Genomic DNA, 26515 nt, shown 5'->3' on the forward strand with positions numbered 1-26515 from the left:
CCTCAGTGTCCCAACCCCCCTCCATCTCTTTAACTGGGAATCTATTCCTCCCTATGGGGAAAAATCTGATGTGAAAATATGTTGAAATTCATAAAACAATTCAAGAATAGCGCACGCTTGTATTTTTAATTCTAATTATTTTACAGACTCCCTCCTTCCCGCATGCTCAGGTCTTCTGATGCTGGCCTGTTATGGGCCTTTCCCACTTGGGCGATTTTTTTGTTGACTGCCGGCGGCTGTCATGCTCGTAGCAGGCCGCCGAAAAATCGGCGACTGGACCCCCCCTACGACAATGTCTACGACAACCTACCACCTAGTCGAAGTCCAGCTACGGCAAGCTACCGACAACCGGCGACCCATTAGGACGTCCACCTGCGACCACACCTACGACAACCAACGTCCAGCCGCGACAAGCTACGACAAGGTAAGACAATTCAGTCACAGGTACCTGTCGCCGGTTGACGTAGGTAGTCGCCAATGGAATTCATCGAAGTCAGCACCGGCGACAACCTACGTCATCCTGGCGACAACCTACGACAGCACCTACGTCAGGAGAAGTCAAGCTACGCTCATTGGCGTCAAGCCCACTGTCGCTGACAGTCGCCGAAAAGTTTCAAGCATTTCAAAATCCAGTGGCCACCAGAAAAACGCTACGATCCTTTGGGCGACAGAGGAGACGACTCACGACCATACAGGCAACACCCCGGCGACCATGTGGCGACAGCCTAGTCACCTGTAGTCGCCTGAAAAATCATCTAAGTGGGACAAGGGGCATTAGCCTCACAATGCTGCAGCAATAAGAAAATTGGTGAAGCAGCCTTTTTCAATGACGCCCCCAAGTTGTGGAATACCCTACCCAGGGCCATGAGAGACGGCCACTCAGTTGACATTTTTAAACGACTTATCTTTTTAATCAAGCTTTTAACTGATTTGACTCTGTATTTGACCTCGGTATTTTTGTTTTTTATACTTCATATTTTTAATATTTATATAAATCTGTGTATTTTTATGCTATTAACTGACTATGACCTTACCGTTTTAAATTGTATTTTACTTCTGTTTCGTTCTATTAATCTCTTTGATCTCATATTCTTTCTATGGCTCTCCCAATACATTGAATGCTTTATCTGTTATTTGTTCTGATACCCTTTGAAGGGGGCATGGTGGCGCAGCGGGTAGAGCTGCTGTCTTACAGCGCCAGAGCCCCGGGTTCGATCCTGACTACAGATGCTTGTCCGAACAGAGTTTGTACGTTCTCCCCGTGACCTGTGTGGGTTTTCTCCGAGATCTTCGGTTTCCTCCCACACTCCAAAAACTTACAGGTTTGTAAGTTAATTGTCTTGGTATAAATGTAAATTGTCCCTAGTGTGCGTAGGATAGTGTTAGTGTGGTCCGAAGGGCCTGTCTCCATGCTGTATCTCTAAACTAAACTAAACTAAACCCTCTCCTATACTATTTGGTTACACCATCTGATTCTTTGCCACATCCTATCTTTGACCTGTATTCTGGCCCATTTGCTCTCTGAAAACCTCGCTGCAAATCTCTAATACTCTGTTACCTGAGCAATTTCTGGCAGTCTTTCCGAACCTCATTTTATTACTTCCACTCATGCACTTACTGTTACCCAGCGCTGATTCTTACATGTTTTCATATGCTTCTAGTAATTCTGATACTCTCACTGACATTTGTAATCTCTGATTTTATGTTACTCTTGAATACTGTCACTAATATACTTGTCAAATACTCTGACATGACCCACCTGATCACCCGGTTGCCAAACACTTTAACTCACCCTCCCATTCCCACACTGACCTTTCTGTCCTGGGCCTCCTCCATTGTTGGAATGAGGCCCAGCGCAAATTGAAGAAACAGCACCTCATATTTCACTTGGGCAGCTTACACCCCAGCGGTATGATGATGATTTCTCGAACTTCAAGTATCCCTTGCTTCCCCTCTCTCTCCATCCCTCCTCCACCCAAGTTGTTGTACCATCTTCAAAGTCGTCTTGTTCAGTCTCATTGTCTGCAACTCGTTTTCACCGAGCCCACAGCTAACAATGGCCTGTTTCCTTTATCATCGATACTTTTTTGCGTATTTTTCATTCATTTGTTCTATATCTCTCTACATCACCATCTAAATCTCTTGTTTCCCTTTCCCCTGACTCTCAGTCTGACGAAGGGTCTCGACCCGAAACATCACTCGTTCCTTCTCTCCAAAGATGCTGTCTGACCCACTGAGTTAATCCCGCTCTTTGTATCTATCTTCTTATATTGTGTTGTTCTAGATGAATTGCTCTCTAATGCCCCTCCTGAGGGCCTTCCTGATATGCTGCCTAATACTCGGCCTACTATTTTCTCTCCAGATTAATGAGTCAATTATATTTTGTTGTCACATGTACCTAAGTATGGTGAAACACTTTGTAAACCAGTAAAACCATACAGCAGACCTCACCTAGGCAGTGGCCCCATAGCAGAAGCGTCCACATCGCGGGGCTGGAAACTGGAAGTATCCTGAGCTAATTCCGCTACCACCAACATCTACTGCAACAAGTGATGGCTCCCACTGATTGTCACCGTAAGCCTGCGTCCATTTCAGGACGGACAATGACAGCGATGTCAACCTTTGAAACATGGAAGGTGGACACGAAAGAAGAAGACCTAGTCAGTACACACAATTGGCCACGTTCCTGGTGCCATTAAAGTAGTGATAAGTGTTGGAAGGAACTGCGGATGCTGGTTTACACCGAAGATAGACACAACATGCTATATGAAAGATATGCAAAAAAAATGATGATAAAGGAAACAGGCAGCATCTCTGGTGAGGAATTGGTGATGTTTCGGGTCAATAGACAATAGACAATAGGTACAGGAGAAGGTCATTCGGCCCTTCGAGCCAGCACCGCCATTCACTGTGATCATGGCTGATCATCCCCAATCAGTACCCCGTTCCTGCCTTCTCCCCAGCTGTTGCTGGGCAAAAAATTGTTGGCCTGGCCAGTATCTCAAGAATCTATACTATTACTAAAACTCTCATCTTGACCACTTCCGGTCTGCGTTGTAATTAAATTTGCGCAAAAACGCTACCCTATATTGCTAGATTTTTTTTGCCACCTTCCTCACCGTTCTCCTCTAATCCAAGACACCAAGTTTTGGTCCAATTGGTGAAATATTAGAAAAGTTATGAAGGTTTAATAAATCGTGAGATCAGCAGATTGGTCTTCTCGCCCGTCAGTCACCATGAAGGTAACGCCCCTTCCGGCACCCACTGGAGAATAAAGTCTCAGAGGCAGGGCTGAGTAAACAAGCCGTGCTGATTGAGTCCGCAAGAGTGGAGCCGGGAAAGCTGATGTGTGTAGTCGGGAAAGCCACTGTGTGGAATCGGGCAAGATGCTGTGTGGAGTCTGGAGGCTGCCACGGCCGGTGGCTGCTGTGGAGTCCCTCCCCCCCCACACACCCGCACTCCCCCCCCCACACCCCCCCCCCTTCCCCCCTCCCTCCCAACCCATCCTCCCCACACACCCATACCCCCTTTACCCATCCCCGTTCCTCCCCCCACCCCCACACACCACCCCCCCCCCCCCCCCCCCCACACCAGCCCCTCCCCCACACCACCTCCTCTCCCACACCATGGTGGAATATTGCATTGGGGAAAGGGTTGCATTGGGGGACCAGGCCTGTGTGACTCCCTCCCTCACCCCTACTCCTCTACATGTTGCTCGGTGTTGTAAACTTTATTCCTGCCCGTCATCGATGTAGCAAGATTGGAAAGTCGTGTGTGAACATGCCCAAAATATTTTGGTTTCGCTGCTCCTTCCTCTACTGTTTTGCACAATTTTCACAAATTCAAGAACACGCTGGTTGTTGAGAAACGACATTGAATTTACATTATTCCTGGGAAATTTCTTAATTGATTGAAGCAATTGAACTAGTACAGCCTGGAATTTCAAGACACAGCGAACGGGATACTGGAGTTCCGATGTAAAATTCAGCAGCAAGACTACTGTATTCGTCGTTCAGTGTTGTGTAGGTTAAGGCAATAATAAATACATTTTAACATTTAACACCATCTGTCGAGAGAAGGAATTCTGAAGAAGGATCTCAACCTGAAACGTCGCCTATTCCTTTTCTCTAGAGATGCTGTCTAACCCACTGAGTTACTCCAGAGGGATGGGAGATTGCAACCTTCACGTGGTCCACCCTGTTTTGACTAATGCAATCAACCTGACGTGCACAAACAAATAGATTTAGTGTTTTGTTAGGCTGTGCACGCCATAAGCAAGAAAAGTTACTCCAGCTTTTTGTGTCTGTATTCTGAATAAACAAGGTTAATTTAATACAATGAGCTGCTTATCATGGGAGCTTCCCTTTCCCCTGCTAGTCGTCTCAAAGCACTCACAGGAAATGAAAAACATTCTGTATGTTGGTCTTATCATCTTCCCTGCCATCGGGAGCCTGAAAATTGTAACGTCCAGGTTCAGGAACAGCTTCTTCCCTACAGCCATCAATCTATTAAACACTACAACCTCCAATAAGCTCTGAACTACACAGACTATTGCTGTTATTGTGTAGGAAAGCACTGCAGATGCTGGTTTAAATCGAAAGTAGGCACATAAAGCTGGTGTAACTAGCAGGGGACTGGCAGCATCTCTACAGAGAAGGAATGGGTGATGTTTTGTCCGTCCGTCCGGCTGCCTTTCTGCCTTTTGATTCATTCCATCGTGTGATGTCACAATGCCCAAAGACATTGTTGCCATAGAGGGAGTACAGAGAAGGTTCATCAGACTGATTCCTGGGATGTCAGGAATTTCATATGAAGAAAGACTGGATAGACTCGGTTTGTACGCGCTAGAATTTAGAAGATTGAGGGGGGATCTTATAGAATCTTATGTTTCTATGTATCCCTCTCCTCACCCCTCTCCCTCTCCCACCCATCCCTCTCACCCCCCCATCCCTCTCTCCCCCATCCCCCTTCACTCTCCACCCCACCCCCTTCCCTCTCCCCCGCCCCTTCCCATCTGTCCCTCTTCCACCACTCCCCCTACCCCTCCCTCCCCACTCTTCCACTTCTCTCCCCCCTTCCCCCTCCACTCTCCCTCCCCACTCTTTCCCCTCTCTCCCCCCCCCCCTCTCCCCCCCCCCCCCCCCCCCCTCTCCCACCTCTCTCCACATCGTCTCTGCCCCATCCCCCTCTCTCACCCCCTACCCCCGCTCTCCTTTCCCTCCCAAATCTGTCCCGTTTCCTCCTCCTCCTCTCCCCCCCCCCCCCTCTTCTCCCCCCCCCCCCCCCCCCCCCTGTGTTTTTGGGGGGTGGTTAATGTGTGTGTGATGCCGCCCCCCCCCCCCCCCCCCCCCCCCCCCGCAAACGCCGTTGGGGAAACAGACCCAACGGGTCTGCACTTGGTCTAGTATATAGACCATGGTATATGGTATATGGACACTTTTATCTGTTTTGTAGTAAATGCCTACTATTTTCTGTGTGCTTAAGCAAAGCAAGAATTTCATTGTCCTATACAGGGACACATGACAATAAACTCACTTGAACTTGAACTATATATATATACACACACACACTAAACTTTTTTTACTGGTTCATTATACAGTTTACAATGTATTATGTTTACATATTCCGTTGTGCTGCTGCAAGTAAGAATGTCATTGTTCTATCTGAGACAGATGACAATAAATCACCATTGACAGTCTCTCTCTTGACACTTCCTGGAACGATGGTCAGAAAGAACAGAATCACATGGTGCTGCGAATAGCACCTTCCGATGTGGGGCGCAGCGTTCTTGTCACAGTGATTCGTGTTGATCGCAGCTTGTTCAACCCCTTCCTCTCCTCGGCTAAAACTTCCACAGAGACTTGTGACCATCACAGAGGGCTGTGACTGAACCGCGCTAGTGACTCGAGAGGCTGCACGGTTCTCCGCTGGTCTGGACGCCAAACGCGGAAGAAGCACCGGGGAGAGACAGTGAATGTGAATGTGAATGATACTCTGGATGTGAGCAGTTGTGGAGAAGCGAGCAAGGTGCCCCTAACTCTGCAGTAACTTGCTCAACCAACCCACTCTTCGTGGAGAGGCTCTGTTCCGGGAAGTCCACCTTGTTTTCTCGCCTCAACGAGCGCTTCTCGCTTATCTCGGTGAGTAACAAGTGTTTCCTGTTTATCGAAACTCGTTCGGAAGAAACTGATTATTGATAATGGAGTTTCGCCCCTAGCTAGAAATCGCTCTACACTTTAATTGTCGACTGGAAATGTCTATGCAATGTGGAGGGGAAAGCATACGAAATGAAATAATGGCCAACTACTTAAATCGTTGGTGCAAAAGATTATTTTTTCATGGGCAATAAAATGAAATGGATCCTTTTGAGTGTCATGGAAACATAGACAATAACCAGGTGCAGGAGGAGGCCATTCAGCCCTTCGAGCCAGCACCGCCATTCAATGTGATCATGGCTGATCATCCAGAATCAGTACCCCGTTCCTGCCTTCTCCCCATATCCCTAGATTCCGTTCAGAGTCAAGTGTTTAGTTATATGCACCCTAGAATGGAAACGCCCCCCAATTAAAATGTTTACTAACTGCCGCCCTCCAGGCCCATAAATACAACAATAACACAGCAGTTATTAATAATACAATGATATTAGGTAATCAGACCACAACAGTGCAACGCTGAAGTAGCAATGTCAGCTAAACAAAGCCCATGGTTGCTGATAGGGTTGTGGTTATAACATACAGAGAGGGTCAAGAGTTTAATGGTGCTGGGATGGTTGCAGGGAGGTCACAGTTCGTGAATCGGGAGGTCATAGTTCACAGTCTCCTGTATCTTTCTTCCCAACAGTAATATGAGTGTGGGTAGACAAAAGTGCTGGAGAAACTCAGCGGGTGCAGCAGCATCTATGGAGCGAAGGAAATAGGCAACGTTTCGGGCCGAACCCCTTCTTCAGACAACCCTTGAGACTGTGGCCTGGGTGGTGTGGAGGTTTGATATTAGCTGCCTTTTTGAGGCAACACTTTCTGTACGTCCCTTTAGTGGTGAGGTCAATATCCATGATGGAATCGACAGTGTCAACCATTTTCTGTAGCTTCCTTCATTCCTGGACGTTCAGTCTGTGGTCTGAAGAAGGGTCTCGACCCGAAACATTACCCATAACTTCTATCCAGAGATGCTGCCGGTCCCGCTGAGTTACTCTAGCTTTTTGTGTCTATCTTCGGTTTAAACCAGCATCTGCAGTTCCTTCCTACACGTGGTACAACTGTTCAGTGTGCTCTCGACTGTGCACCTGTAGACGTTTGATGGAGTATACGGTAGCTTGCCAGTAGCTGAACAGGATCGGTTTAACGAACTGAATCGGGGGTTAAGACGTCTGAGGATTGCCCGCTCAAGGATTCAGTTCTGTTTAGTTTACTGTCACGTGTACCAAGGTACAGTGAAAAGCTTTTGTTGTCAATCAGCAGAAAGACAATACATGATTACAATCGAGCCATTTACAGTGTACAGATACATGATACGGGAATCATGTTTAGTGCTAGATAAAGCCAGTAAGGCCAATCGAAGATAGTCCTAAGGTCACCAATGAGGTAGATAGTAGTTCAGCACTGCTCTCTGGTTGTGGTAGGATGATTCAGTTGCCTGATAACAGCTGGGAAGAAACTGTCCCTGAATCTGGAGGTGTGCGTTTTGACACTTCTACACCTTTTGCCTGATGGGAGAGGGGAGAAGAGTGAGTGACCAGGGTGCGACTCGCCTTGATTATGCTGCTGGCCTTGCCGAGGCAGCGTGAGGTGTAGAAGGAGTCAATGGAAGGGAGGTTGGTTTGTGTGATGGTCTGGGCTGCGTCCACAATTCACTGCAATTTCTTGCGGTCTTGGATGGAGCTGTTCCCAAACCAAGCTGTGATGCATCCTGATAAAATGCTTTCTATGGTGCATCTGTAGAAGTTGGTGAGAGTTGTTGGGGCCATGCCGACCTTCCTAAGCCTTCTAAGGAAGTAGAGGCGTGGTGTGCTTTCTTGATCGTTGCTTCTATATACAGTAGGTAGTCAAGGAGATGTTTTAGTAATATTTATGACTAGGAATGTGAAGCTTTCAATCATCTCTACTTCAGCACCGTCAATGCAAACCGGGGTGTGTGTACACTTCACTTCCTGAAGTCGATCACTATCTCTTTTGTCTTGTTGACATTGAGAGAAAGGTTGTTGTCTCCACACCAGGACATGAGGTTCTCAATCTCCTTGTGCAAGAAGGAACGGCAGATGCTGGTTTATACCGAAGATAGACACAAAATGCTGGAGTAATTCCAGCGGGGACAGTAATTCAACATCTGTGGAGAGAAGGAATGGGTGACAAATCTGCTTCCTGTACTCCGTCTCATCATTGTTTGATATCCGACCCACAACGCTGGTGTCGTCTGCAAATTTGTAAAGTGAATTAGATTTGTACATGGCCACACAGTCGTGGGTGTACAAGGAGTAAAGAAGGGGGCTGAGAACGCAGCTAAAATTCGAGAAGCCAACAATATCGGTGGCAGTTAAAACTATGAGGAAGCAGTAGGTCTTTCCACATTCTCGTGGTTGCAGTAAGACACGTTCACAGATTGAATTGAGGTGGGGCTTGTGGGCAAGGGTGAGTGGGATGCATTCACAGCCCATACTTAAGCCAGCGTCTTCAGTTTAAACCAGCATCTGCAGTTCCCTCCTGCACCCTTCATCCATAGATACCCTGGGTGATGATGGGATTTCTTCCATTAACCACTTTCATCAGAATGATCAATACAATACAAATTTATTGTCATTTGAGCCCCAGTGAGACTCAAACGAAATTTTGTTTCCACAGCCATACAAACAAAAACAATGTCCTACAGACATACACACAATTAAGTTCACACAGACATCCATCACAGTGAACCCACTGTGATGGAAGGCAAAGTCTTTTCTCTCCCCTGCTCTCAATTTCTCTCCCGATGTCCAAGCCCCAGGCGGGTGATGATAAGTCCCACGGCCATTTTAGGCCGCGCGGGGCGATTTACGGCCCCGCTCCCGGTCTGAAAGTACAAGGTCGGAGCCCCCGGCAGGCGCTGGAATGTCCCACGGCCATGAAGCCGTGCCGGGCGATGTATGACCCCGCTCCGGGTCGTTCCAACCCCGCGACACGGGCTGGAGAAGTCGCGTTGCGGGAGCTCCAGGAAGCGGTCTCTCTCTCCCCCCGGACCCGCGAGCTCCCGATGTCCCAGTCCACCGGACCTGCGGCTGCGTTGCTGGAGCCTCCGAGCCCCAGGAGTCGAGTCGCAGCAGCGAGTCACCACCGCTCCCCACGCTCCGAGGCCGGCCAGCCCCACGATGGTGAGTAGTCCGCAGCTCCGCAGTCTCCCGAGCCCCCGGGTCGTTCAGGTTGGAGACCGCTCCACGGTGCTAGGCCCCAACGACAACGGAGACCCGACAGGAAAAGGTCGGGTCTCCCGAACAGGGAAGAGATTTAAAACGGTTTCCCCCTCCCCCGCCCCCCACATATACACATTTAAAACCAAGCTTAAAAAAACACAAACACTACATTTAACTAGACAAAAATAAAAAAAAAGACAGACAGGCTGTAGGAGCCGCTGCAACGAGTCGCGCCGCCACCAGGAACCATAATGGTTTTAGGAGAATCATAATGGTTTTAGGAGAATTTTTATAATAAAGATTAAATACTGGGTTTGATCTAAGCCAACATGATGTGTGATACTGAGAAGATGCTGTCCCCTGAAATCACTTTGATTTTTTTTTTCAGTCAGCATTTAATTTATTTTATTCTCGCTCATTAATGGCATTCACGGATTATGTGATAGAATATTTGAGATAAGATTGTTATTTTTGAAACTGTTTCAATGATGACACCCTATAGGTTTCCATACAGTTAGTCATAGTGATACAGTGTGGAAACAGGCCCTTCGCCCAAACTTGCCCACACCGACCAACATGTCTCATCTACCTGCCTGCGTTTGACCCTCTAAGCCTGTCTTATCCATGTACCTGCCTAAATGTTTCTTAAACATTCTTGCTATTGAGGGAGTGCAGCGCAGGTTTACAAGGTTAATTCCCGGGATGGCGGGACGATCATATGCTGAGAGAATGGAGCAGCTGGGCTTGTACACTCTGGAATTTAGAAGGATGAGAGGGTATCTCATTGAAACATATAATATTGTTAAGGGTTTGGACACGCAAGAGGCAGGAAACATGTTCCCGACTTGGTGGAGTCCAGAACCAGGGGCCACAGTTTAAGATAAGAAGTAGGCCATTTAGAACGGAGACGAGGAAGCACTTTTTCTCACAGAGAGTTGTGAATCTATGGAATTCTCTGCCTCAGAGGGTGGTGGAGGAATGTTCTCTGGATGCTTTCAAGAGAGCTAGATAGGGCTCTTAAAAATAGCGGAGTCAGGGGATATGGGGAGAAGGCAGGAACGGGGTACTGATTGTGGATGATCAGCCATGATCACATTGAATGGCGGTGCTGGCTCGAAGGGCCAAATGGCCTACTCCTGCACCTATTGTCTATTGTTTAAACGTTGAAATAGTACCTGCCTCAACTACCTTCTCTGGAAGCTGGTTCCATACACCTACCACCGTTTGTGTGAAAAAGTTGCCCCTCGGGTTCCTATTAAATCTCCACTCCCCCCTCACCTTAAACCTATGTCCTCTGACTCTCTGGTAAAATATCTATTGACTCTGAGGCTCTATAAGGAGCTGGTCAGGCCGCATTTGTAATAATGTGAGGAATTTTGGGCACCATATCTGAGGAAGGATGTGCTGACCCTGGAGAGGGTCCAGAGGAGGTTTACAAGAATGATCCCAGGAATGAGTGGGTTAGCATATGATGAGCATTAGTCGACACTGGGCCTGTACTCACTGGAGTTTAGAAGGATGAGGGGGGGACCTCATTGAAACATACAGAATAGTGAAAGGCTTGGATAGAGTGGATGTGGAGAGGATGTTTCCACTAGTGGGAGAGTCTAGGACTAGAGGTCACAGCCTCAGAATTAAATAATTTCCTTTAGGAAGGGGATGAGGAGGAATTTCCCTAGTCAGAGGGTGGTGAATCTGTGGAATTATTTGCCACAGAAGGCTATGGAGGCCAGGTCAATGGATATTTTTAAGGCAGAGATAGAGATTCTTGATTAGTACGGGTGTCAGGGGTTATGGGGAGAAGGCAGGAGAATGGGGTTAGGAGGGAGAGATAGATCAGCCATGATTAAATGGTGTAGACTTGATAGACCAAATGGCCCAATTCTTCTCCTATCCCTTATAACCTTATGACTCTATTAATTCCGCTGAGTCCCTCGAGTCCTGGCAACATCCTTGTAAATCTTCACTATGCCCTTTCCAACATAACAACATCTTTCCTATAACATGGTGTCCAGAACAGGACACAATACTCTAAATGCGGCGAGGATTCTAGGATCACAAAGGTGGGTGTATGGAGTGAGCTGCCAGAGGAGGTAGTTGAGGCATCACAACATGTGAGAGGCATTTACACAGGTATGTGAACAGGATAGTTTTAGAGAGATATTGGCCAAACACAGGCCACAGACTAGTGTAAACATAGAAACAGAAAATAGGTGCAGGAGGAGGCCCTTTGAGCCTGCACCGCCATTCATTGTGATCATGGCTGATCATCCACAATCAGTATCCCATGCCTGCCTTCTCCCCATATCGCTTGACTGCGCTATCCCCTAGAGCTCTATCTAACTCTCTTTTAAATTAATCCAGTGAATTGGGCTCCACTGCCCTCTGTGGCAGAGAATTCCACAAATTCACAACTCTCTGGGTGAAAAAGTTTTTTCTCATCTCAGTTTTAATTGGCCTCCCCTTTATTCTTAGACTGTGGCCCCAGGTTCTGGATTACCCCATAATTGGTAAAATTTTTCCTGCATCTAGCTTGCCCAATCCTTTTATCATTTTATAATTTCTATAAGAATCCCTCTCATCCTTCTAAATTCCAGTGAATGCAAACCCACTCTTTCCAATCTTTCCTCATATGACAGTCCCGCCATCCTGGGAATTAACCCTGTGAACCTATGCTGCACTCCCTCAATAGCAAGAATGTCCTTCCTCAAATTAGGAGACCAAAACTGCCCACAATACTCCAGGTGCGGTCTCACCAGGGCCCTGTACAACTGCAGAAGGACCTCTTAAAGTTCAAGTTCTTAAAGTTCAGGTTCAAGTGAGTTTAGTGTCCCTGTATAGGACAATGATATTCTTGCTTTGCTCAGCATACAGAACATAGTAGGCATTTACTACAAAACAGATCAGTGTGTCCATATACCACAATATAAATATATACACACATAAACAAATAAACTGATGAAGTGCAAATAGCAGATAATGGGCCACCAATAATCAGAGTTTTGTACGAGCCAGGTTTAATAGCCTGATGGCTGTGGGGAAGTAGCTATTCCTGAACCTGGTTGTTGCAGTCTTTAGGCTCCTGTACCTTCTACCTGAAGGTAGCAGGGAGATGAGTGTGTGGCCAGGATGGTGTGGGTCTCTGATGATACTGCCAGCATTTTTGAGGCAGCAACTGCGATAAATCCCCTCGATGGAAGGAAGTTCAGAGCCGATGATGGACTGGGCGGTGTTTACTACTTTTTGTAGTCTTTTCCTCTCCAGGGCGCTCAAGTTGCCGAACTAAGCCACGATGCAACCGGTCAGCATGCTCTCTACTGTGCACCTGTAGAAGTTAGAGAGAGTCTTCCTTGACAAACTGACTCTCCGTAATCTTCTCAGGAAGTAGAGGCGCTGATGTGCTTTCTTGATAATTGCATTAGTGTTCTCGGACCAGGAAAGATCTTCAGAGATGTGCACGCCCAGGAATTTGAAGCTCTTGACCCTTTCAACCATCGACACGTTGATATAAACGGGACTGTGGGTCCCCATCCTACTCCTTCCAAAGTCCACAATCAGTTCCCTGGTTTTGCTGGTGTTGAGGGCCAGGTTATTGTGCTGGCACCATATGGACAGTTGCTCAATCTCTCTTCTATACTCTGACTCATCCCCATCAGTAATACGTCCCACAACAATGGTGTCGTCAGCGAACTTGATGATGGAGTTCGCACTATGACCGGCTACGCAGTCATGAGTATAGAGGGAGTACAGCAGGGGGCTGAGCACGCAGCCTTGTGGTGCTCCCGTGCGGATTGTTATCGAGGCTGACACATTTTCACCAATACGAACAGACCGTGGTCTGTGGATGAGGACGTCGAGGATCCAATTGCAGATGGATGCGCAGAGACCCAGTTCTGCGAGTTTGGTAACCAGTTTGGAGGGGATGATTGTGTTAAATGCTGAGCTGTAATCGATGAATTACAGCCTGACATATGAGTTTTTGTTGTCCAAGTGGTCCAGTGCGGAGTGGAGGGCCAGCGTGATCGCATCCACCGTTGATCTGTTGTGGCGGTAAGCGAACTGCAGTGGGTCCAGGTTTTTGTCGAGGTAGGAGTTGATTTGCTCCATGAGCAACCTCTCAAAGCACTTCATCACCACCGGCGTTAGTGCCACTGGTCGATAGTCATTGAGGCACGTCACCTTACTCTTCTTGGGCACTGGTATAATTGATGCCCTTTTAAAGCAGGTGGGGACCTCAGACCTCAGAAGTGAGAGGTTGAAAATGTCCGTAAAAACTCCAGCCAGTTGGTCCGCACAGATTTTTAGAACACGACCGGGTATACCATCAGGTCCAGGTGCTTTTCGGGGTTTCACCCCTCTGAAGGATTTCCTGACGTCAGCCTCTGTGACTGAGACTGAAATGCCATCACAGCGAATGGGGGCTCTTTCCTCCTATACTCAAATCCTCTCGTTATGAAGGCCAACATGCCATTAGCTTACTTCACTGCCTGCTGCACCTGCATGTTTAGATGGAACATGTTGGTCAGCATGGGTAATTTGGGCTGAAAGGCCTATTGGTGATGTTTTGTGTCGGAACAGTTCTCTATTCCAGGAGCATGGTATCGTCTCTCTTCAGAGAAAGAGAGCAGGAAGTGGAAAGAATTGAGGCATTACAGACCCACTTGCCAAATTGACTAAACCAAATATTGATTTAGACTGACTCCAAAAGACTATAATAAACCAAATGGAAAAAATTGTAATGTGACTTTAAATAAGTGCCACAAATGTCACTCAACTAAGATGACTTGAACGAGGGAATATAGCTATTTGTAACTCTAAATTATAATTGCGAGGAAAATATAAAATGCTAATACTATCTCGAGTCATAGAGTGATAACAGCATGGAAACAGGCTCTTCGACCCAACTTGCCCACACCTGCCAACATGTCCCAGCTACACCAGTCCATCTGCCTGTGATTAGTCCATATCCCGACAAACCTATCCTATCCATGTACCTGTCTAACTGTTTCTTGAATGTTGGGATAGTCCCAGCCTCAACTACCTCCTCTGGCAGCTTGTTCCATACACCCTGTGTGCGTGAAAGAGTTACTCCTCAGATTCCTATCCTATAAGCACAAATGGGATTGTTATCCAAAGATAGACACAAAAAGCTGGAGTAACTCATCAGGTCCGACAGCGTCTCTGGAGAAAAGGAATGGGTGACGTTTCGGGTTGAGACCCTTCTTCATCCCTTCTCTCACTAACTGCCGTGCTAACTGGCAACCTAACCCAAATGCAGGAAGGGGGAACTTACAACAGTTGGGTGGAAAGATTACTCAATTGATGCATCAGTTGTTCAAATGCAATAAAATGAGTAGGGCTAATGTGGAAGGAAGGCATTACTGAGTGAAAGAGAGGTCAATGAGTCATTCTGAAATCGCTGCTTGGAAAATGACTTCAACTTTTTTAAACGTATCTTCCCTTACCCTTGCCCCTGCCCCCACCTTCTTTTGACAACCCTGGTCCTTGGTACTGAATGGGAAGCTGTTGCAAAAGTTAAAAACCACACGGGGGTTGAATTTAGTTTAGTTTAGAGATACAACGTGGAAACAGGCCTTCAGCCCACCGAGTCTGCACCAACCAGCGATTCCCGCACACTAACACTATCCTACACACACTAGGGACAATTTATATTAATACCACACCAATTAACCTACAAACCTGTAAGTATTTGGAGTGTGGGAGGAAACCAAAGAAAATCGACAATAGACAATAGGTGCAGTAGTAGGCCATTCGGCCCTTCAAGCCAGCAACACCATTCAATATGATCATGGTTGATCATCCACAATCAGTACCCCGTTCCTGCCTTCTCCCCATATCCCCTGACTCCGCGATATTCAAGAGCCCTATCTAGCTCTCTCGTGAAATTATCCAGGGAACCGGCCTCCACCGCCCTCAGCAGAGAATTCCACAGACTCACCACTCTCTGGGAAAGTTTCCTCATCTCCGTTCTAAATGGTTTACCCCTTATTCTTAAACTGTGGCCCCTGGTTCTGGACTCCCCCAACATCGGGAACATGTTTCCTGCCTCTAGCGTGTCTAAACCCTTAATAATCTTATATGTTTCAATACGATCCCCTCTCATCCTTCTAAACACCAGAGTGTACAAGCCCAGCCGCGCCATTCTCTCAGCATATGACAGTCCCGCCATCCTGGGAATTAAGCTCGTGAACCTACGCTGCACTCCCTCAATAGCAAGAATGTCGGAGATAGAAAGATTTTGAAGAAAACCCACGTGGTCACGGGGAGAAGGTACAAACTCCTTACAGACAGCACCCATAGTCGGGATGGAACCCGGATCTCCGACGCTGCATTCGCTGTCAGGCAGCAACTCTACCGTTGAGCCACCGTGGTTGTGCGTGGGTTTTACAGCAGGAGCCCTGTCTTCCGAATTGCAAACGCAAGCAAATGAGATGAGGGTGCAAGAAAAGTGTGGCGAAAGTAGTGCAAATGCTGGTGAAGTGACCATATTGTGATCAGCATGAGAATCCTACTGGAGGGGAAAGAGACGAGACGATCAAAGGAAATGCATTGGTCCTGCAGGAGTGATCAGGTTTTAAAGGTACCTCAGTGCTTTGGATAAGATTTTAAAGCAAAGAACTTTCCAGAATAATGGGAAGTGTGTGTGAGTGTGAGTGCGAGAGCAAGTGTGTGATAGTCAGTGAGTGAACAAGGCAGGCAACTCCAGAAGATGCCATTTAGTTTAATTTGTGGAGACAGCATTTGGCAGGGCGGGTCACTGTTTCATTCCACCGTTCTATGCCTTGGGCAATCTTTGGGAAGAATTGAGATCAGGCTCTGCAAAACAACACTGGCATTGAGTCATGGAAGACTACAGCAGGGAAACTTCGGCTTTGACCTAACCTATCCATGCTGACAAAGGTGCATTCCTAGACCAGTCTGCAGAAGCGTCTCGACCTGAAACGTCACCCATTCCTTCTTCCAGAAATGCTGCCTGCCCCGCTGAGTTACTACAGCTTTTTGTTTCTATCTTCAGTTTAAACCAGCATCTGCAGTTCCTTACTGCACTAGTAAACCATTTGCCTGTATTTGTCCCATCTTCCTCCAAACCCTTCATATCCACAAACCTGGACATCGAAATGTCCTTTAAACATTGCAATCGTAACCACCTCCACCACTGGCAGCTCACTCCATATACCCACCACCCTCGAAATGAAAAGTTGCCCATTAAATCTTTCTCCTTCAACCTAGTTTTAGACTTCCCCATCCTGAGATAAATACTGCGTGCCTGGCCAACTTGTCTATGAGCTCTGCTCCTTCGTCCCAGAAAAAGAAGTCCCAGCCTTTCCATTCTCTCCACATACTCAAGCCACCCAGTTGCAGTAACATCCTTGGGAATCTTTTCTGCACCCTTTCATAATCACATGACTGACTTGGATTTTTCCACCAAAATTATGCATGCTCAAGCAGGACAATGCAAACTACACCCCAGTGGTATGAATATTGACTCCTCTAACTTCAAGTAACCCTTGCTTTCACTCTCTCTCCATCCTTCCCCTCTCCCTCTCTCCCCATCCCTCCCCTTTCCCAATTCTCCGACCAGTCTGACTGTCCCCCTGATTAAAGTTACCTCTATTTGCTTCGTTGTCACCTTCTCCTAGTTAACAATGATCTATTCTACATTTTCCTCGATCCCCATCACTTTCGATGTCACGTTTTCACACCTTACCCTTCCTTATCTCTGTGGCTCCCTCTGCCCTGATTCTCAGTCTGAAGAAGGGCGTCAACCCGAGACCCACTCCTTCTCGCCAGAGATGCTGCCTGTCCCGCTGAGTTACTCCAGCAATTTGTGTCTATCTTCGGTGAAAACCAGCATCTGCAGTTCCTTCCTACACACGATGTTCCAGGTGGTGGTCTCATCAATGTCTCATCAATGTCTTGTACAGCTGTAGCATGACATCACTCAATAAACGGCCACCCCATCAATGAAGGCAAGTGTGCTTAGTTCAGTTTAGTTCAGAGATACAGCACAGAAACAGGCCCTTCGGCCCACCGGGCCCGCACCAACTAGCGATCCCCACACATGAACACTGTTCTACTCACACTAGGGACAATTTTCACATTTACCAATTAACCTACAAACCTGTACGTTTTTGGAGTGTGGGAGGAAACCGAAGATCTCGGAGAAAACCCACGCAAGTCACGGGGAGAACGTACAAACTCCGTACAGACGGCACCCGTAGTTGGGATTGAACCCGGGTCTCCGGCGCTGCAAGCGCTGTAAGGCAGCAACACTACCGCTGCGCCACCGTGACTGCTTCGTGAAAAACATGCATTTAAATTACTGATGTAGCAGTTCCAACTGTTCATTTAATGTCCAAGCAAACACAGTTGGAATGTGACTGTACTAGCAGTTTCTATTCAGATGTAAAATTCATTTAACCATCTGACTGAAGTAAAGTTTTCTGGATAGGGCAATGTGTCAGTCAAAATATTCAGAGGGGGCTCAGTCTGATCGTCGTTTGGAGAACTTGGCGTAGTGGAGAGTGTGAATCCTTGCCACTTTTTGAACTCAATCCTTCACTCCATCCTTCAGTCTGAAGAAGGGTCTCGACCCGAAACGTCACCCATTCCTTCTCTCAAGAGATGCTGCCTCACCCGCTGAGTTACTCCAGCATTTTGTGTCTACCTCCATCCTCCCATCTCACTCCGTAATCTGGACACACGCAAAATGCTGGAGTAACTCAGCGGGACAGGCAGCGAGTGAAGGAATGGGTGACGTTTCGTGTCGGGCCTCGGAATTAAAGATCGCTCTTTTAGAAAGGAGGTGAGGAGGAACCTCTTTAGTCAGGGTAGTTAATCTGTGGAACTCATTGCCACAGGGGCTGTGGAGGTCAAGTCAGTGGATATTTTTAAGGCAGAGATAGACAAATTGTTGATTAGAACGAGTGTCAGGGGTTATGGGGAGAAGGCAGGACAATGGGATTAGGAGGCAGAGATCAGCCATGATTGAATGGTGGAGTAGACTCGATGGGCCGAATGGCCTCATTCTACTCCTATAACTTGTGAATGTGAAGAAGGGTCTCCTTCTACCCAGAGATGCTGCCTGTCCCGAATTACTCCAGCATTTTCTGCTATCTCAATGTAAACCAACATCTGCAGTTCCTTCCTATTCGCTACCACTCTATCCGTTCACACCCTCTCCCCTCGCTCTCGCCCGATCCTTTTACATCTTCCACTTTTTCCTCCACTCTTTACTGGAACTCCACACCTGGAGCAGCGGATTCAGTAGATGAGGTTGGAGGAGGTGCAATTGAACCTCTGCCTCACCTGAAAGGACTGTCGGGGTGATTGGACGGAGTCAAGGGAGGAGGTCTAGGGACAGGTGTTGCATCTCCTGTGGTTGCAGGGGAAAGTACCAGACCTTTATGCAGTCCAGTGCACAATGCTTTTCACGCACAGCCACCTCATGGCAGACCTGCATCAGTTTACATGCCATTTTCACCCCTCTTCTTCCCGACTGTACCCGATTTTATGCTTTTTTTTGCAACTTCTCTCCACCGTAAATTCGAAGAACCGTAAATTGTAAGGACCACCGTAAATTGGAGGAACAGCACCTCATATTTCGCTTGGGCAGTTTGCCCCACAGCGGTATGAACATTGACTTCTCTAATTTCAGGTAGTTCCTGCTTTGTCTTCCCCTTCTCAGCTCTCCCTCCGCCAAATGGCTCCGCCTCTTCCTTTCTTCTTCCCGCCCACCCCACCCTCACATCAGTCTGAAGAAGGGTCTCGACCTGAAACGTCACCTATTTCCTTCGCTCCATAGATGCTGCCTCACCCGCTGAGTTTCTCCAGCATTTTTGTATACCTACTATTTTCTTTCTCGCACTTCTCATTTTCTTGCTGCTGAATTACCTCAGCAAACAACCACATATATTACCCAATTTTCCCCAGAAATTCCACCATGGACTATGTGTGATGGCTTAAATCCCATCTTTTCCCCTCTATTGGTGAGTCTATGTGGTCTTGGTGAGACCACACCTGGAGTATTGCGTACAGTTTTGGTCTCCTAATCTGAGGAAAGACATTCTTGCCATAGAGGGAGTACAGAGAAGGTTCACCAGACTGATTCCTGGGATGTCAGGACTTTCATATGAAGAAAGACTGGATAGACTCGGCTTGTACTCGCTAGAATTTAGAAGATTGAGGGGGGATCTTATAGAAACTTACAAAATTCTTAAGGGGTTGGACAGGCTAGATGCAGGAAGATTGTTCCTGATGTTGGGGAAGTCCAGAACAATGGGTCACAGTTTAAGGATAAGGGGGAAATCTTTTAGGACCGAGATGAGGAAAACATTTTTCACACAGAGAGTGGTGAATCTCTGGAATTCTCTGCCACAGAAGGTAGTTGAGGCCAGTTCATTGGCAATATTTAAGAGGGGGTTAGATGTGGCCCTTGTGGCTAAAGTGATCAGGGGGTATGGAGAGAAGGCAGGTACAGGATACTGAGTTGGATGATCAGCCATGATCATATTGAATGGTGGTGCAGGCTCGAAGGGCCAAATGGCCTACTCCTGCACCTATTTTCTATGTTTCTATGTCTATTGGAAGTCTGAAGGGCCTGTTTCCATGCTGTATGAATCTGACTCTATCCAGCTGCCATCTCAAGCCAATTCTGAGGAAACTTTGCACTGTTTTATTTAAGTAAAAAAAATTAAGCAATTATAAGCAATAATACAATAAAACAAATCAGAACCCACCACCATAATACAAGACAATGAACTCGTGTACAACTATATTAGAATCCCCATCGAGGATGACTTCCACCCCCCGCAGTGCCCAGCGGTCCCGGAAATCCCCCAGGGTGCCCGTGAACAGAGCGTAGTCCCTCTCTAACACCACCCGGGCACGGACGTAACCCCGGGAAAGGGGCGGGTGGGCAGCCGGCTCGGGCAGAGCCCTCTTCTGCCTGGCGCCGTGACTCGCGGATGGCCAGCTTGGCCAGGCCCAGGAGCAACCCAACCAGGACATCTTCAGCCCCAAACCCTCTCCCCTACGCACAGGGTGTCCAAAGATGAGGATGGTCCCAGGGTGTGAAGTGCAGCCAGAAGACGAGGAGCAGCCCCTTTAGATATTGGAACAGTGGCTGCAGCCTCACACACTCCATGTAGACGTGGTACACAGGAGTGTTCCTTCCAGCCCGCAACAGTGGCAGGCGGCTGGCGAGTCTGTGAACCTCGAGAGAAACAGGTTGCAGGGGGATACAGGGATCCCCACTGCGGCCAAAAGGCAACCGTGCCCTATACCTTGTGTCTGCAGTGGGGCAGGACCTGGGAAGCATTGGACTGCTGGAGAAAGTTGGTGCGGAAGGTGCAGTGGCACAGTGTTAGAGTTGCTGCCTCGCAGCGCCAGAGAACCGGGTTCGATCCTGACTACGAGAGCTGTCTGTACGGAGTTTGTACCTTCTCCCCGTGACCTACGTGGGTTTTCCTCAAGATCTTTGTTTTCAAGAGCCAAGAGTATTTTATTGTCATGTGTCCCAGATAGAACAATTAACAATTCTTACTTGACAACAGAATATGTAATCACAATAAATAATATAACAAAAACTCAGAAAAAACCCAAACAATAACAGTGCAATAATAATAATAGTCTATTGTAGTTCATAGCTTATGAGGTTGTAGTGTTTAATAACCTGATGGTTGTAGGGAAGAAGCTGTTCCTGAACCTGAACTTTACAGTTCTCAGGCTCCTGTACCTCTTCCCGATGGCAGTGGTGAGATGAGTGTGTGGCCAGGATGGTGTGGGCCTTTGATGATGTTGGCTGCCTTTTTGAGGCAGCGGCCACGATAGATCCCTTCGATGGTGGGGAGGTCAGAGCCGCTGATGTGCCTTTTTGACTGTGGAGTCGATGGTAGCCCCCCACTTAATGTTCTTGGAGATGATGGTTCCCAGGAACTTAAAAGACTCCACAGATGTGACTGTGGTGTTGTTGATGGTGAGTGGGGTGAGAGGAGGGGGGGTCTGAAGAAGGGTTTCGGGCCGAAACGTCGCCTATTTCCTTCGCTCCATAGATGCTGCTGCACCCGCTGAGTTTCCCCAGCAATTTTGTGTACCCGCTCTCCTAATTTAACTGTGCAATAATAGGTCACCAAAATTCCAACATTACAATGGGAGTTGGGTGTAGAGCATTTTGGTGTTTCCCGAGCTCAAAGTATCCTTTATTGTCATTCAGACTTTTCAGTCTGAACGAAATTTCGTACTTTGCAGTCATAACATAGAATAAAATAACAAAACACACAATGAACACAGATTTGACATCCACCACAGTGAGTCTGCCAGGCACCTCCTCACTGTGATGGAAGGCAGAAGTCTTAAAGTCCTTGTCTCTTCCCTCCTTGTTCTCCCTCTGCGTTGAGGCGATCCAGGCTTCTGATGTTGTGTGATGGTAAGTCCCGCGGCCGAATCCGAGCTCCGCGAACGGGCCGGTTCAAACTCCGCTGCCCGGGGCAGACGAAGCTATCACCCTCCAGTCCAGCGGACGAAGCTGTTGTTGCGGGAGTGGAAAACATGCCATTTATATTCATGTTTTTTTTTATAATTGGCTATTGTAAACTTAGTTATTAAGAAGTATGGAAGTTTGTTAATAATTTGTTCTTGGTAACAGCGTTATTTTACTATTTGCCTTCTTCTGTTCTTTCAGAAACAATGAAGGACAGGCTTGAAGAATTGATCGGACTTTCAAAACTGTATCAGCTGTCGACAGAGGCTGAAGATAAGCCCGATTCCCATCAAGAGAGCTTTGTGTTTGAATGCGACTTCATTTTACAGGTTCTTTATAAGACGGTGCACCAGATTTGGGAGGAAAATGGACGTCTGAAGGTGGACATCAGGCGCCTGGGCAAACAGAACAATCGCTTTCTGACCTCAATGCGACGTTTCAGCAGCATCAAGCGGGATTCAAGTTCTATCGCTAAAGCCATAAAGGGGCAAGGTGAGAAGATTCAACAGAGGCTGCAGAACCTGAGCAACTACACAGAAGAGATCACGGGCACACACGGGCCCAATGCTGCCATTGTCCGCATTGCCAAGGCACAGCATTACACTCTTCTCCATGCCTTCCACGACGCCATGGTGGACTATAACATGGAGGAGATGAGGCAGCGGGAAAACTGCAAGAGCCGGATCCAGCGGCAACTGGAGATCATGGGGAAGGATGTGTCGGGCAACGAAATGGAGGAGATAATAGAACTGGGGAAATGGGATGTGTTTTCAGAGAACCTGCTGAGCGAGGTGCGGGGAGCGCGATCGGCTCTGTCGGAGATTGAACTGCGGCACCAGGAGCTGTTGAAGCTGGAGTCCAGAGTACGAGAGATCCATGACCTGTTCTTGCAAATGGCCTTGCTGGTGGAGCAACAGTCTGACACTCTCAACAACGTCGAGGTGAATGTGCAGAAGGTTCAAGATTACGTTGGTGTTGCCAGGACTCAGCTGGCAAAGGCCGTGGAGCTGAAAAGGAAAAACATCTGTCGACAGATCTTCTGCTGTTGCAGTTGCTGCCCTTGACATCCTCGTCCGCACGTTGTCGCTCTCTGTGCCTTAATACAACTTCATAATCTCACAGCAAAAGTAACAACACCCTCTCTGAGCAAATGGATGGGACAGCAATGATATTCTCCTTTTGAAGATGATATTCTATATGCCTGCAGCATCTCCAGGTTACAACAAAGGATTTTAATTGTGTAGGAAGAAATTGTAAATGCTGGTTTAAACCGTAGACACGAAAAGCTCGAGTAACTTAGCAAGTCACACAATATCTCCAGAGAAAAGGAATTGGTGACATTTCGAGTCGACGCCCTTCTTCAGACTGACGTTTCAGGTCGAGATCCTTCTTCAGACTAAGGGTCTTGACCCGAAACGCCACCTATTCCTTTTCAATAGACAATAGGTGCAGGAGGAGGCTATTCGGCCCTTCTGGCCAGCACCTCCATTCACTGTGATCATGGCTGATCATCCATAATCAGTACACCGTTCCTGCCTTCTCCCCATATCCCCTGACTCCACTATCTCTCTCTTGAAAGCATCCAGAGAATTGGCCTCCACTGCCTTCTGAGGCAGAGAATTCCACAAATTCACAACTCTTTGGGTGAAAAGGTTTTTTCTCATCTCAGCTTTAAATGGCCTCCTCTTTATTCTTAGACTGTGACCCCTGGTTCTGGACTGCCCCATCATTGGGAACATTTTTCCTGCATCTCGCTTGTCCAGTCCTTTTATAATTTTACACGCTTCTATAAGATACCCTCTCATCCTTCTAAATTCCAGTGAATACAAGCCCAGTCTTTCCGATCTTTCCTCATATGACAGTGCCGCCATCCCAGGGATTAACCTCGTGAACCTACGCTGCACTGCCTCAATAGCAAGGATGTCCTTCCTCAAATTAGGAGACCAAAACTGCACACCGAACTGCAAATGCTGGTTTAAACCGTAGACACGAAAACCTGGAGTAACTCAGCAAGTGACACAGTATCTCTAGAGAAATGGAATAGGTGACATTTCGGGTCAAGGCCCTTCTTCAGACTGACGTTTCAGGTCGAAACCCTTCTTCAGACCAAGGGTCTTGACCCGAAACGTCACCTATTCCTTTTCTCCAGAGGTGCTGTCTGATCCGCTGAGGTACTTGTTTGCTTTGTTTGCTTTGCTCCCATACCGCAATCAGTACCCCGTTCCTGCCTTCTCCCCATATCCCCTGACTCCGCTATCTTTAAGAGCCCTATCCAGCTCTCTCTTGAAAGTATCCAGAGAACCGGCCTCCTAAGGCAGAGAATTCCACAGACTCACCACTCTCTGTGTGTAAAAGTGTTTCCTCCTCTCCGTTCTAAATGGCTTACTCCTTATTCTTAAACTGGGGCCCCTGGTACTGGACTCCCCCAACATTGGGAACATGTTTCCTGCCTCCAGCGTGTCCAAACCCTTAATAATCTTATATGTTTCAATAAGTTCCCCTATCCTTCTAAATTCCACAGTATACAAGCCCATCCGCTCCATTCTCTCAGCATATGACAGTTCCGCCATCCCGGGAATTAACCTGGTGAACCTACGCTGCACTCCCTCATTGAATGGGACCGTCCATATGTTAAGAAATGGGTTGTCTTGGATTCTGGTTTCCTCTGTGTGGGAAGGAACTGCAAATGCTGGTTTACACCGAAGATAGACACAAAATACTGGAGTAACTCAGCGGGATAGGCAGCATCACTGGAGAGAAGGGATGGTTGACGTTTTGGTCTGAAGAAGGGTCTTGACCCGAAACATCACCCATTCCTTCTGTCCAGAGATACCGCCTGTCCCACTGAGTTAATCCAGCATTTTGTGTCTATCTTCTGTTTCCTTTACAGTTTTTCCCACTCTGGGCTACCACGGTGGGAAAAACAATCTACATATGTTGAGTTCCAAACCAGGATAGACCCAAAGGTCAACTTTTTAGAGTCAAATAAATGCACTAAAGAAATGGTTTGGGAAGGAACTGCAGATGCTGGTTTACACTGAAAATAGACACAAAATGCTGGAGTAACACAGCAGGGCAGGCAGCATCTCTGGAGAAAATGAATAGGTGATGTTTCGGGTCAAGATCCTTCTTCAGACTTCTTCTGAATAAGGGTCTCAACTGAAACGTCACCCGTTCCTTCTGTCTGGAGATGCTGGCTGTCCCGCTGAGTTACTCCAGCATTTTGTGTCTCACTAAGAAATGGTACCTATTTGTGTGTTTTCTGAGCTTCGAGTGGTACATTATATTTTTTTTTAAAGGTTTCAAGTGCTGTTGAAGTCCATCCCATCATGAAATTTGACAGTACACACCCTCTCACAGGTGTCATTTTCGATCATCTTTTATTCTCGCTGCTGTGCCCATAACTTTCTTAGCAACCGTGAATGAATCAAGAGATCATGACTTAAGACGTACATTGAAAATTCATAGTTCAACAAAGAGTAAACTGTGCTGAAATTAGACAAAGCTGTGTGATTTGAAGTTTTACCTTTAGGACATTGCTTTGATATGTTATAAATACTGTGTAGAGACCCAAGTATTATCATCCCTTTTATCTAGAGACAAGCAGCAATAGGTCTGGGCCTGGAGCCACAGAGCAGCCAAATAACCCACCTGGGCCTAAGCAGACCGTGCTATACCGCCTGGTGCTCAGATGGGGCACTGTGCCTTCTCCAATTTAATCCATCTCTCATCGATTTCTCCCCCTCCAACTAAATTTCCTGCCCCCACCTTTCCCACCGTCCACTCTTATTCTCTCACATTGCGATTACGATACCAATTTATTTATCCCAGAGGGAAATTGGTCTGACACCAGTCAAAAGATACCGTTACAAGGCATTGACAAGTGTCACGTGCATTATAATAAGAATGACATTTAAATTGCACAAACATTAAATTAAATAATCGAGTGGAAAAGGCCAGGGTGAGGAATGTGCAAAGATGGGGGATGGTGGGGGAGTCAGTCTACCCCACGACAGAAGTGGAAGGAGTTGCACAGTTTGATAGCCACAGGGAGAAAGCATCTCCTGTGGTGTTCTGTACTGCATCTTGGTTGCTGAAGGTGCTCCTCGGGTTGACCAGTGTGTCATGGAGGGGGTGAGATGTATTGTCCAAGATGCTCCGCAGTTTGAGGAGCATCCTCCTTTCTGAGACCACCTCCAATGAATCCAACTCCGCTCCCCAAGGATGGAGCCAGCCTTCTCGATGAGCTTGTTGATTCTGTTGGCGTCCACGGCCTTCGCCCTGTATGTGCCCAGTACCCTGTGATTCTGTCACTGCTAGATCCCTTCAACTGTGTTTTTGTTTTGGGTAGGTGGGTCTGGATTTGGTGTTGGGGCAAAGAATAGAGACAGTTCAACACTCCAAGAATGCGTGCAATCCAAGTTCAAGTTCAAGAAATGGAGCACTGCCTTAAGTCCCAGTTGCTCCTGTCAAACCAAACCCATCCAGCAATTGAGAGAATGACATTTGACTGCAGATACTGCAGTTGGAGGGAGAGTATGCGAGGGTGAAGGATGAGCTGGAGGCAGAGGAGGAAGAGTGAATGGGGGAAAGAGAATACAGAAAGCAAGAGGGAATAGGGTTATGGACGAAGA

General features: G+C 47.3%; 1 protein-coding gene across 1 annotated transcript; it reads left to right on the forward strand.

Annotated features, from left to right (window-relative positions):
* Positions 1–5802: 5802 nt before the first annotated feature.
* stx11 (syntaxin 11) lies at positions 5803–23229 on the forward strand. Its single transcript, XM_033025081.1, has 2 exons — positions 5803–6140; positions 22083–23229. Exon 2 carries the CDS (start codon positions 22088–22090, stop codon positions 22943–22945), a length of 858 nt encoding a protein of 285 aa, XP_032880972.1. The 5' UTR covers positions 5803–6140; positions 22083–22087; the 3' UTR covers positions 22946–23229.
* Positions 23230–26515: the final 3286 nt, after the last annotated feature.

Source organism: Amblyraja radiata, chromosome 8 (genome assembly GCF_010909765.2).
Source record: "Amblyraja radiata isolate CabotCenter1 chromosome 8, sAmbRad1.1.pri, whole genome shotgun sequence".
NCBI classification, from domain to species: Eukaryota; Metazoa; Chordata; class Chondrichthyes; order Rajiformes; family Rajidae; genus Amblyraja; species Amblyraja radiata.

Bases quoted from the DNA above. Each gene is read 5' to 3' on its own strand.
- stx11 (XM_033025081.1), top strand. From the start codon at position 22,088: ATGAAGGACAGGCTTGAAGAATTGATCGGACTTTCAAAACTGTATCAG.